This window comes from Oncorhynchus clarkii, chromosome 12 (assembly GCF_045791955.1).
Source record: "Oncorhynchus clarkii lewisi isolate Uvic-CL-2024 chromosome 12, UVic_Ocla_1.0, whole genome shotgun sequence".
Taxonomy (NCBI): Eukaryota; Metazoa; Chordata; class Actinopteri; order Salmoniformes; family Salmonidae; genus Oncorhynchus; species Oncorhynchus clarkii.
The window spans coordinates 27,600,807-27,613,713 of NC_092158.1; the positions used below are offsets into that span (position 1 = coordinate 27,600,807).

The 12,907-nt window shown below is 39.8% G+C and overlaps 1 protein-coding gene across 1 annotated transcript; it reads right to left on the bottom strand.

The window, feature by feature from the left end:
• Positions 1 to 2,372: 2,372 nt before the first annotated feature.
• On the bottom strand, positions 2,373 to 9,826 carry LOC139422946 (STING1 ER exit protein 1). Its single transcript, XM_071174441.1, has 7 exons — positions 9,550 to 9,826; positions 8,732 to 8,849; positions 8,475 to 8,516; positions 7,966 to 8,110; positions 7,189 to 7,278; positions 6,881 to 6,973; positions 2,373 to 4,188 (listed from the first exon to the last, which is right to left on the bottom strand). The coding sequence occupies exons 1-7, from the start codon at positions 9,671 to 9,673 to the stop codon at positions 4,126 to 4,128; spliced, it is 675 nt and encodes a 224-aa protein (XP_071030542.1). The 5' UTR covers positions 9,674 to 9,826; the 3' UTR covers positions 2,373 to 4,125.
• Between the last annotated feature and the right edge of the window lie 3,081 nt (positions 9,827 to 12,907).

Below are 12,907 nucleotides of genomic sequence, written 5' to 3' on the forward strand. Positions count from 1 at the left end.
GTATTGAACACCATAGTTCTTATTTCAACATGCCCCTGTTCCTCCTTATACAGCTGACACTTCTTGCACTCATTATTGCTGGAATAATGATTTATTCTAGGAAAAACTGAGTTATTTCACACATTTGTACAGCATGTATGCTAATGCTTTAGATAAATACTGATCTACACATTGCTCTTATTACATGGATGGATGTGCTACTGTACACCACCAGGTGGCAATCGAGCTCTGTAAAACGGTTAATTTGTTCTTGCACATCAACCACATCAGGCAATAAACAAGTTTTACTCTATATGTAGAAACTCCTATTTCCTCTTGGAGAACATCCTACCACTGATGAAAACAGGTTGCTACCAGAACTCTCCTATCCCATAGTGAAAAAAAACCCATCAACATCCACACATTTGCACAAAAAAAGAGAGAAGTTTATAAATCTGTCAATATACGTATATTGTTTGATTATTTTGTCAATCATAACGTTTTGTAACATTTTAGGTTTGTTATACTTCGGGGATATTTATAGTTGTAGGCCTATTGTAAGTTCATGCATGTACTGTAACTATGTCCTGTAAATTGGCATACAATACAGTCTATGACTGAGCCTGTGGTTGTTCTGTAAATAGTGGATAAGATCTGTCCTCAAAAGCAATATTCTCTAAAACACATTTTGTACATCAATTGGGTGCAGTGACTTGGGAATTGGACGATTATTTTCCTTCATCCATACTCTGGTTAACCCTTGAGCAATTATTTTGAGTCCTATCATACTGCATTCGTTTGCACAGCCAGACAACTTTAAGTGGTTTCAAGGATTAATCAAAAAACCTAAGATTGATTAAATGTAGGGTATAAACCCCTTATTAAAACACAGCTGCTAGTGTAGTGTAGTAATTTATTTACAACCAGAGTATTGTTACATGCACACAATAATGCGATTAATGTTGATAGATTAATAAAATAGTTTGATTAAAACATGTACATACTTATTTTCCACCATAATTTGCAAATATCATATATATATATATATATATATATATATATATATAATTGCCATAACATCATTAGCTAGTATCTCAAACAATTGTAATTTACCTGGCTTGAAAATACATTTGTGGTGATGTGGCTGAGTTTTCCACAGCAATTTTCTCTAAAACTAGCGCGAGCAAGTAATCAGTAGAAGAGATAATGAAGCTGCTATAGCGAGCAGCCCCCTCTGCTGGACAAAACAAGCACAACGTGATTGAGACGTCAACCGGTAGACTTTGTGCCCGGTCTTTCTTGCCACGTAAAATATATTTCACTTTGCAGTCTGTTTTTAACGCACAGTTAAAAACGGGGACATTTCCGGGGACAGGCCACCAAACACGGGGACGTCTGGTCACCCTAGCATAGAGGGTACTTAAAATGCATGCCTTCCTCCTGGTATAATCATAACTGCGGAGTATGGTTGTATTTGCCTTACACTCATTAATAGACACGTTTGATCTCAGATGTCTCAATGTACAGCCTCAGTAAGATGCTTCATGAAAACCTTTCATAGCATTTGAACGCTAAAACAATTGATCTGGCAGTGTGATAAAGTTCAGTGAATTCCACCTGACATCACCCAAGCCACCAATTTCTCTTGCAGTTTCAATTCATATCAAACCCTTTTTGATCATATTAAACTAAATTAAACTTAAAAAGTATCTATTTTTCAGGAGATAGATATGAAGCTGCTACCTCTGCATTTCTCTCTGGACATTGCTGTAAGCAGCAGGCATGGTAACAGGTTTCTACTGCACAGCATAGTGGCATGCAAAAGTATTCACCCCCTTGGCATTTTTCCTATTTTGTTGCATTACAACCTGGAATTAAAATATATATTTTTGTGGGTTTGTATCATTTGATTTACACAACATGCCTACCACGTTGAAGACACAATATTTTTTCTTATGAAACTAACAACAAATTAGACCAAAAAAAGAACTTGAGCGTGCAACTATTCACCCCCCCAAAGTCAATACTTTTTAGAGCCACCTTTTGTAGCAATTACAGCTGCAAGTACCTTGGGGTATGTCTCTATAAGCTTGGCACATCTAGCCACTGGGATTTTTGCCCATTCTTCAAGGCAAAACTGCTCCAGCTCCTTCAAGTTGAATGGGTTCCGCTGGTGTACTGCAATCTTTAAGGTCATACCACAGATTATCAATTGGATTAAGGTCTGGGCTTTGACTAGGCCATTCCAAGACATACAGTGGGGCAAAAAAGTATTTAGTCAGCCACCAATTGTGCAAGTTCTCCCACTTAAAAAGATGAGAGGCCTGTAATTTTCATCATAGGTACACTTCAACTATGACAGACAAAATGAGAAAAAAAATCCAAAAATCACATTGTAGGATATTTAATGAATTTATTTACAAATTATGGTGGAAAATAAGTATTTGGTCAATAACAAAAGTTTATCTCAATACTTTGTCATTGCCAACAAAGGGTATATAACAGAGGTGAAACATTTTCTGTAAGTCTTCACAAGGTTTTCAATTGGTGGCTGACTAAATACTTTTTTTGCCCCACTGTATAAATGTTTCCCCTAGCAGTATGCTTAGGGTCATTGTCCTGCTGGAAGGTGATCCTCTGTCCCAGTCACAAATCTCTTGAAGACTGAAACAGGTTTCTCTCAAGAATTTCCCTGTATTTAGCGCCATTCATCGTTCCTTCAATTCTGACCAGTAGCATGATACTGCTACCACCATGCTTCACTGTGGGATGCTGTCCTCGGGGTGATGAGAGGTGTTGGGTTTGTGCCAGACATAGCATTTTCCTTGATTGCCAAAAAGCTACATTTTAGTCTCATCTGACCAGAGTACCTTCTTCCATATGTTTGGGGAGTCTCCCACATGCCTTTTGGCGAATACTAAACATGTTTGCTTATTCTTTTCTTTAAGCAATGGCTTTTTTTCTCGCCACTCTTCCATAAAGCCCAGCTCTGTGGAGTTTATGGCTTACAGTGGTCAGATACTCCAATCTCTTTGTTGCCTCTGATTAATGCCCGACTTGCCTGGTCCATGAGTTTTGGTGGGCGGCCCGCTCTTGGCAGGTTCGTTGCGGTGCCATATTCTTTCCATTTTTTTAATAATGGATTTAAATCAGGCTCTGTGGGATGTTCAAAGTTTGATTTTTTTTTTTTATAATCCAACCCTGATCTGTACTTCTCCACAACTTTGTCCGACCTTTTTGGAGCACTCCGTCTTCATTGCGCCCCTTGCTCAGTGGTGTTGCAGACTCTGGGGCCTTTCAGAACAGGTGTATATATACTGAGATCATGTGACACTTAAAGTTTACCTGTGTGCAATCTAACTATTTATGTGACTTCTGAAGGTAATTAGTTGCACCATATCTTATTTAGGGGCTTCATAGCAAAGGGGTGAGTACATGCGCACGCACCACTTTCCCTATTATATTTTTTTCATTTCACTTCACCAATTTGGACTATTTTGTGTATGTCCATTACATTAAAACAAAATAGGAAAACCGCCAAGGGGGATGAATACTTTTGCAAGGCACTGTATGTTATCATGCAACTCGATGGAGTCTTAAAACGGACAGAAGTTTGGGTCAGTCAAAGGCAAGGGGCCATCAAAAGTTTCAAACAAAGCAGCACCTTCACCTGCAATTTCTCTAAGGAGTTTAGTTTATTAGGATCCATATTAGCTACTGCACGTGCAGCAGCTACTCTTCCTGGGATCCACATAAAACATACAAATACATATTATAGAACAGCTGTGACAAAATAATACAAATTGGAATTCATCTCATGTAAGTGTGCATTCCTGTTAAATCCATAACAACCACTTTTCCCGCTATGGTTTCCATATATAGTGCGATAGTACTTCAAGCATCAATACTTAATTCAAGCACATTTTATTTCTCAGCTGAATTGACAAATCAAATTCAAAATAACATTACTGTATGTCACTGCTCCACATTTAATTCTAAATCAACATAACAATTTTCTTACAGTATATAAAACATAGCCAAAATGCTTCATAATACATTTCAAAGGGGCCATAGAGTGCAAATCTCTATGTACATTTGAGTTAAAGTATGTACAACTGTCCTGCTTCTCTCACATCCCACATCCCTCTATTTGAATTGGTTATCAATGAGGGTGCCTTTCATCTTGGTTGTCTTTGCCTCCAGTTCAGCCTGTTGATAGAAATACTTTGTTTGTATATTAAAAAGGCCAGTGCAGTCAAAATTATATTTTCCTGTGTTTTGAATCATATTGTACAACAGCTGATGAAACTAACACTGTAAAAAGTCTAAACAAATAATCAGTGTTATTTCCTGATAATACATTCTACACAGGACCTTCTAAATCAGCAGGTTTTGCATGGGTGGTGACATCACCAGGCGGTATACGTTTTATTATAAACTGGGCGGTTTGAGCCCTGAATGCTGATTAGCTGTGGTATATTACGGGTATAACAAAACATTTATTTTCACTGCTCTAATTACATTGGTAATCAGTTAATAAAAGCAACATGGCACCTCGGGGGTTTGTGATACATGGCTAATATACCACGGCTAATGGTGGTATCCAGACACTCCGCGTTGCTCCGTGCTTAAGAATCGCCCTTAGCTGTGGTATATTGGCCATATACCACACCCCCCGGGTCTTAGTGCTTAAATAAACCATTAACAAAGAAAGTTCAGAATCTCTGCCAAGCTATTTGTTTATTTTTGACAATTTGAATGGAAAACTATAACAGTAGGGTACAAAAATGTTACCCAGAAATGATTTGATGGTGACAGAACAGTTGCATTGGGCCAGTAGGGCCTTTGAAAGGAAGGCGTAATATTTTAGCAATTAATTGGATTTCTTGTTTTTTTTTTAAGAACACTGCTTAGAAAAAGGTTAGAATGGCTTTGTATTGCTTCTTACCTTCTCATAATCCAAAAACATCCATTGACAGGACATGAAGATTTGTATGGCTAATGTTTCTGCTATTGTTGTTAACTTTGAATAAGAAACAAATTCTGATACAGGAAGTTGCGCGCGTACACACACACCAGGCTAGTTGGGTTAAAAAAAAAGCTGATTTGCAGCGTTCAAAAACGTATATTTTATTTGTGGATTTCTATTCCTTTGCTACTGCTGGTATGTAGAGAACATTCAGAAAATATTCAGACCCCTTCACTTTTTCCACTTTGATTAGTTACAGCCCTAATCTAAAATGGACAACAAAAAATGTCCCCCTCAATCTACACACACTACACTATAATGACAAAGCAAAAACTGATTCAGAAATGTTTGCAAATGTATAATATATCAAACCGTAAATATCACATTTACATAAGTGTTCAGATCCTTTACTCAGTACTTTGTTGAAGGACCTTAGGCAGCGATTCCAGCTTTTGAGGCTTCTTGGGTATGACACGACAAGCTTGGCACATCTGTATTTGGGGAGTGTCTCCCATTCTTCTCTGCAGATCCTCTCAAGCTGTCAGGTTGGATGGGGAGTATCGCTGCACAGCTTTTTTCAGGTCTCTCTAGAGATGTTCGATCGGGTTCAAGTCTGGGCACTGACTGGGCCACTCAAGAACATTCAGAGTTATCCCAAAGCCACTCCTGCGTTGTCTTGACTGTGTGCTTAGGGTTGTTGTCCTGTTGGAAGGTGAATCTTCGCCCCAGTCTGAGGTCCTGAGCAGGTTTTCATCAAGGATTTCTCTGTACTTTGCTCCATTCATATTTCCCTCAATCCTGACTAGTCTCAGTCCCTGCTGCTGAAAATCACCCCCACAGCATGATGTTGCCACCACCATGCTCCAACGTAGGGATGGTGCCAGGTTAACTCCAGATGTGACGCTTGGCATTCAGGTCAAAGAGGTCAATATTGGTTTCATCAGACCAGAGAATCTTGTTTCAGGTGCCTTTTGCCAAACTCCAAGCGGGCTGTCATGTGCCTTTTACTGAGGAGTGGCTTCTGTCTGGCCACTCTACCATAAATGCCTGATTGGTGGAGTGCTGCAGAGATGGTTGTCCTTCTGGAAAGTTCTCCCATCTCCACAGAGGAACTCTGGAGCTCTGTCAGAGTTATCATCGGGTTCTTGTTCACCTACCTGAACAAGGCCCTTCTCCCCCGATTGCTCAGTTTGGCCGGGCGGCCAGCTCTAGGAAGAGTCAAGGTGGTTCCAAACTTCTTCCATTTAAGAATGATGGAGGCCACTGTGTTCTTGGGGACCTTCAATGCTGCAGACATTTTTTGGTACCCTTCCCCAGATCTGTGCCTCGATGCAATCCTGTCGCCGAGCTCTACGGACAATTCCTTTGACCTCATGGCTTGGTTTTTGCTCTGACGTGCACTGTCCACTGTGGTACCTTATATAGACAGGTGTGCCTTTCCAAATCATGTCCAATCAATTGAATTTACCACAGGTGGACTCCAATCAAGTTGTAGAAATATCTCAAGGATGATCAATGGAAACAGGATGCACCTGAGATTTTTCGAGTATCGTAGTAAAGGGTCTGAATACTTATGTAAATAGTTTATTTTTATTTTTAACAAACTTGTATTTACTTTGTCATTATGAGGTATTGTGTTGATTGATGAGTAACACTTTTTTATTTAAAATCAATTTTAGAATAAGGCTGTAACGTAACAAAATGTAGAAAAAGTCAAAGGGTCTGAATAGTTTCCGAATGCACTGTATGTAATTGATATTTGGCACTAGTTGCAGGTTGAAATGTTACATGTATACCTTAAGTGTATGACCAATATATAACAGTTGTATGGTTGTGTACACTGGGTAACTGAGTCAGAAATCCTATTAAGATCACACACTAGGATCAGGATAAAGCTCAAACACTTGACAGGAATGGAATTGGAATCCTTACCAGCTCTTGTAGTCTCTTCTTGCTCATCCCCTTCCTTTCCAACTGCTTCTCAATCACTTTAGCATTCTGGGCATACGAGTCAGCAATTTCTCTCTGAAGAAGACCAAACAAACAATATGTATTGTATAATCATCTCTACTGTTTCTGAGCACATGTTCATCCAGCCAGCAACATCATTTTAGGGTTGGGAAAATGAATTGCATGTAATCTTCAGGTTTAAGATTAGGCTTCAGGCCGAAGATTTAATTAAACAATTCAAAATGTAATCTTCAACACACACACAAGAAACACCATAACTGCAAACCTACCGCCTCAATTTCCTCTTCCTCCTCATCAACGGTAGACACGGTGACAGAGCTGAATTTCCCCATGTCTTTGGTCCTTTTTGTCATCATTACCTGGTATAAGGATGAATAAAAAAAATGCTAAACTCAAGGAAAGGAACATTTGTATCTGATTTTTCCTCATTTAAGTTATAGCTGTTGGGCTATGAAGCCTGGGAACATAAATTGGATTTCATGTCCTTTTTGTCTGCTCAGAAATACTGACTGGCAGCACAATGGACAAATTTAACACACTAAGCCTTTAGACTTTTCAGACCAATTATGTAATAAAAAAAAGCCATTACTGGGCCTCCCGAGTAGCGCAGCAATCTAAGGTACTGCATTGCAGTGCTAGAAGCATTACTACAGACCCGGGTTCATTCCCAACCGGCCGTGGCCTGGGAGTCCCATAGGATGGCCCACAATTTGCCCAGTGTAGTCCGGGTTAGGGTAGGGGTTGGCTGGGGGTGCTTTACTTGGCTTGTCGCGCACTAGCGACTCTTTGTGGCGGGTCGGGTGCCAGCAGGCTGACCCTGGTCGCCAGTTGGGCAGTGTGTCCTCTGACACATTGGTGCGGCTGGCTTCCGGGTTAAGCTGGTGGGTGTTAAGGAGCGCGGTTAGGCAGGTCATGTTTTGGAGGACGCATGACTCCACCTTCGCTTCTCCGGAATCCGTAAAAAAAAAAAAAAAACTTACTGTGTAATGAATGCAAATTATTAGTTTAACTACAAAACTGAAAATCTGTGGAAATGTGTCACATACCCTGACTTTTTTAGGAGCCTCTGGCTTTTGACTGTAGACACTGGTATTCCCAATCCCAAGGCCAAACTTGACAACAGCTCCATCAACGATGAATGTAACTGGAGTATTCTTCATTTGGTGTTGATAGAAAAGAAGTAGGCCACACCTGTTCAGAAAGAGAGAACAAAAGCAGGTCAGCCAGTCCATTTTGAAATGTAACATTTGTATTATTTTCTGTTCACTCAAGTTTTACTCTTCCATTTTCTTTAATAAAATGTGTGTTATATTTATAATTGTGGCTGAGAACTGAGGAGCGGTTCTCAGAGGCTTTGGATGAGGAAAAAAGAAGAGCAGGAGAGAAGAAATAGGTTACATAAAATGTAACTGAACAATAGTTATAAATAATATTACAGTGTATAACAATTATATTAGTCTCAAAGTTGATTAAGAGTAGGCAATTTGGCCTACAGTTCAACTGTGAGACCTAAAAATCACTCATATTTAAATTAAACTGTAAAAATCAAACTTACTTTCCACATTTCTTGCGATACTGCCTTTCAATTCCTTCTGCCCTGTGATAAAAAAAACAATACCAATCTGCATACGTTTCATATTTTGGGCATTTTTTCAGTAACACATTTACCAACTGAAATTGAGTAGCCAAATACCACAAAGCAATTTTCACATTTGAGATCAAACTGATGAATAATGATAGATGAGTGTGTGGAAGGCTCATCAGCATGATATTTAGATAGTAGACCAAGATGAGCAGTGAACTTTTCAGTACCTTTTTATGTAAACATTCTCATCGTCTTCTACATTACAGAACTTATGTGCATGTTTGGCAGCATCTATTACTCTTGCTTTGTCTCGTGGCCGCATCGGTAGTTTCTCCAGTTGACAGTCTGTAAAATCAAGGGGAAAGAACACGATGGTATGTCCGTTTCGTGTCCTAATACAACATTTGACAAGTCTGCAAAAACAGGCTGTATTTTCTCTAAGGTAGCTCAATATTGTGAAACCATAAGTTGAACTATGGTAAAACAAGACAATATAAAAAGCCTGATACAACATTCTTATTAACCTCCACTTTATAGCTGGGCAATAGGCATCCTAAATAACCCGACACATCTGCTTATTCAATACTCACGGGAAATAACATTACACCCTGTAAACAGCGCGTCATACTGATTTTGAGGTCAACGAAAATATATGCACTAAAGGCTGTGGTGTGATGAAATATTTGAAAGCTTTCTCCTGTCTAGGTAACAATAATTGACTGTGAAAATCCGCAATTTAACTTCCCTGCCTCTTATCAGCCTGTGTAACACATTGGCCGAGGTAGCTACTGTTGGCTAGTGCTAAGCTAACATTTGTGGTGGTGGTAGCAGCTAAGCTAGCTAACTACCTAACGTTACCTACCTAGGGCCACGTTTACCCGGAAAGCTAGCTAGCGCTCTCTATGACATGTTATTCTTGATTAACTAGCTAGCTATAAATCAAATACAGACCTTTATTTTCACATTTTGAATATTAGAGCTAGCCAACGTTTGCTAACTACCATGGCTGGCTAGCTAGATAACTGCAAACGAGTTAGCTACTCACCGAGAACCAACACCATTTGCCCACACAGACAATAATAAACATGAAGAGGCTTTTCTCCGTCATCGTATTCCTCTCGATCTCGGGTGTCTGAACAAACAACACTTCGTGAGACGACTTTCGGCATTGTTCCTAAGGTTAGCTACTTGAAATTGGGCAAACGTTGTAAGCAAAAAGTCAATAGACAAAAAATGTTTTGCTTTATCTAACAGCGTTAGCATGCTGCTAGCTTGTCGATTAACGATTACGTAGACCTTGTACGTCATATAAAGGCGTGTATAAAAGGGTTCTTGTCCAGCACTCCCGATAGGTGGCGGTGTTGAAGTAAAAATAACAACCTTTTTTTTTATCGCTTTGGTACTATTTTCACAAGTACGTGGTACATTTTCACAACTTTTAGTATAAAACTCCAAACTGGTCACACTTGTAACGCAGCCAGTCTTTCATTCAAAATCTGTCATTCATTTGGATTGTAAACACCTCTCACCACACAACAATTGATTCAATATAAGTTTATTGTGAAATGTAATGAGTGGTTTTGGTGATTAAACCAATACACAACATAATGGTATCTCTTCAATTTCGTGGTTTTAACTACCAGTTAATCAATCAATTTCGTCGTTTTAACTACCAGTTAATCAAATAGCAGACAATGTGTTTCCTTAGAAGTGCTGAAATATGCTAGTACTGTAAATTACACATTCTTCAAATTGTTTTAGCTAGGCAAATCAGTTAAGAACAAATTCTTATTTACAATGATGGCCTACCCAGCCAAACCTGGACAACGCTGGGCCAATTGTGCACTGTCCTATGGGACTCTCAATCATAGCCGGATGTGATACAGGCTGGATTCAAACCAGGTACTGTAGTGACGCCTCTTGCACTGGCTTTAGAAGCTTCTGATAGGCTAATTTACATAATTTGAGTCAATTGGAGGTGTGTGTGTAGATGTATTTCAAGGCCTACCTTCAAACTCAGTGCCTCTTTGCTTGACATCATGGGAAAATAAAAATAAATTATCCAATTATCCAAAAAATTGTAGTCCTCCAAGGTTCTGGTTCATCATTGGGAGCAATTTCCAAACGCCTGAAGATACCACGTTCATCTGTACAAACAATAGTACACAAGTATAAACACCATGGGACCATGTAGCCGTCATAACGCTCAGGAAGGAGACGCGTTCTGTCTCCTAGAGATGAACGTACTTTGGTGCGAAAGTGAAAATCAAACCCAGAACAACAGCAACAACAGACCTTGCGAAGATGCTGGAGGAAACAGGTACAAAAGTATCTATATCCACAGTAAAACGAGCCCTATATCGACATAACCTGAAAGGCTGCTCAGCAAGGAAGAAGCCACTGCTCCAAACCCACCATAAAAAAGCCAGACTACGGTTTGCAACTGCACATGGGACAAAGATCGTACTTTTTGGATACATTTTCTCTGGTCTGATGAAACAAAAATAGAACTGCTTGACCATAATGACCACTGTTATGTTAGAAGGAAAAAGGGGGAGGCTTGCATGAACAACACCATCCCAACCGTGAAGCACGGGGGTGCCTGCATCATGTTGTGATTGTGATTTGCTGCAGGAGGGACTGGTGCACTTCACAAAATAGATGGCATCATGAGGTAGGAAAAGGATGTGGATATATTGAAGCAACATCTCAAGACATCAGTCAAGAAGTTAAAGCTTGGTCACAAATGGGTCTTGCAAATGGGTCTTCCAAATGGACAATGACCCCAAGCATACTTCCAAAGTTGTGGCAAAATGGCTTAAGGACAACAATGTCAATGTATTGGAGTGGCCATCACAAAGCCCTGACCTCAATCCTATAGAAAATCTGTGGGCAGAACTGAAAAAGCGTGTGCGAGCAAGGAGGCCTACAAAGCTGACTCAGTAACACCAGCTCTGTCAGGAGGAATAGGCCAAAATTCACCCAACTTATTGTGGGAAGCTTGTGGAAGGCTCCCCGAAATATTTGACCCAAGTTAAACAATCTAAAGGCAAATACTAATTTATTTTTTAAATTTTTTAGAATTTTACCCCTTTTTTCTCCCCAATTTCGTGGTATCCAATTGTTTAGTAGCTACTATCTTGTCTCATCGCTACAACTCCCGTACGGGCTCGGGAGAGACGAAGGTTGAAAGTCATGCGTCCCCCGATACACAACCCATCCAAGCCGCACTGCTTCTTAACACAGCGCGCATCCAACCCGGAAGCCAGCCGCACCAATGTGTCGGAGGAAACACTGTGCACCTGGCAACCTTGGTTAACGCCCACTGCGCCCGGCCCGCCACAGGAGTCGCTGGTGCACGATGAGACAAGGATATCCCTACCGGCCAAACCCTCCCTAACCCGGACGACGCTAGGCCAATTGTGCGTCACCCCACGGACCTCCCGGTCGCGGCCGGTTACGACAGAGCCTGGGAGCGAGCCCAGAGTCTCTGGTGTCACAGCTGGCGCTGCAGTACAGCGTCCTTAACCACTGCGCCACCCGGGAGGCACCAAATACTAATTGAGTGTATGTAAACTTCTGACCCATTGGAAATGTGATGAAAGAAATAAAAGCTGAAATAAATAATTCTCTCTACAATTATTCTGACATTTCAAATTCTTAAAATAAAGTGGTGATCCTAACTTACATAGGACAGGGAATTTTTACTTGGATTAAATGTCAGGAATTGTAAATAACTGAGTTTTAATGTATTTGGCTAAGATGTATGTACATTTCCGACTTCAACTGATTATAGTAGACAAACCAGTTTAAAATCTATAGGTTTACCAAATGGTTAAGTGATTAACCATTAAGGGCAGTTGATTTCATTGATGGTCAAATGTATTTCAACAAATAAGAATAGAATCATATGAAAAGTATTGTGAGCATTGCATTGTGAAAGTCGATTACTTTATATGAAAGGTATTTCTAGATGAAACCCTGATTAGGTTTGGTGAAAAATCAAGGCAAAGGGTGGCTGCTTTGAATAATCTCAAATAGAAAGTATATTTTGATTTATTTAACACTTTTTGGTTTATTACATGATTCCATTTGTGTTATTCTACAATGTATAAAATAGAAAAAATAAAGAAAAACCCTTGAATGAGTAGGTGTGTCAATTTTAGACTGGTACTGTACATATGAAATGAGTAAAGAAGTATGTAAACATTATTAAAAAGTGACTAGTGTCATGTTGATGTATATGGAGCAGCAGCCTCTAAGGTGTAGGGTTGAGTAACCGGGTGGTAGCCGGCTAGTGATGGCTATTTAACAGTCTGATGGCCTTGAGATAGAAGTGTTTTTTCAGTCTCTCGCTCCCAGCTTTGATGCATCTCTACTGACCTCGATTTCTGGATGTTAGT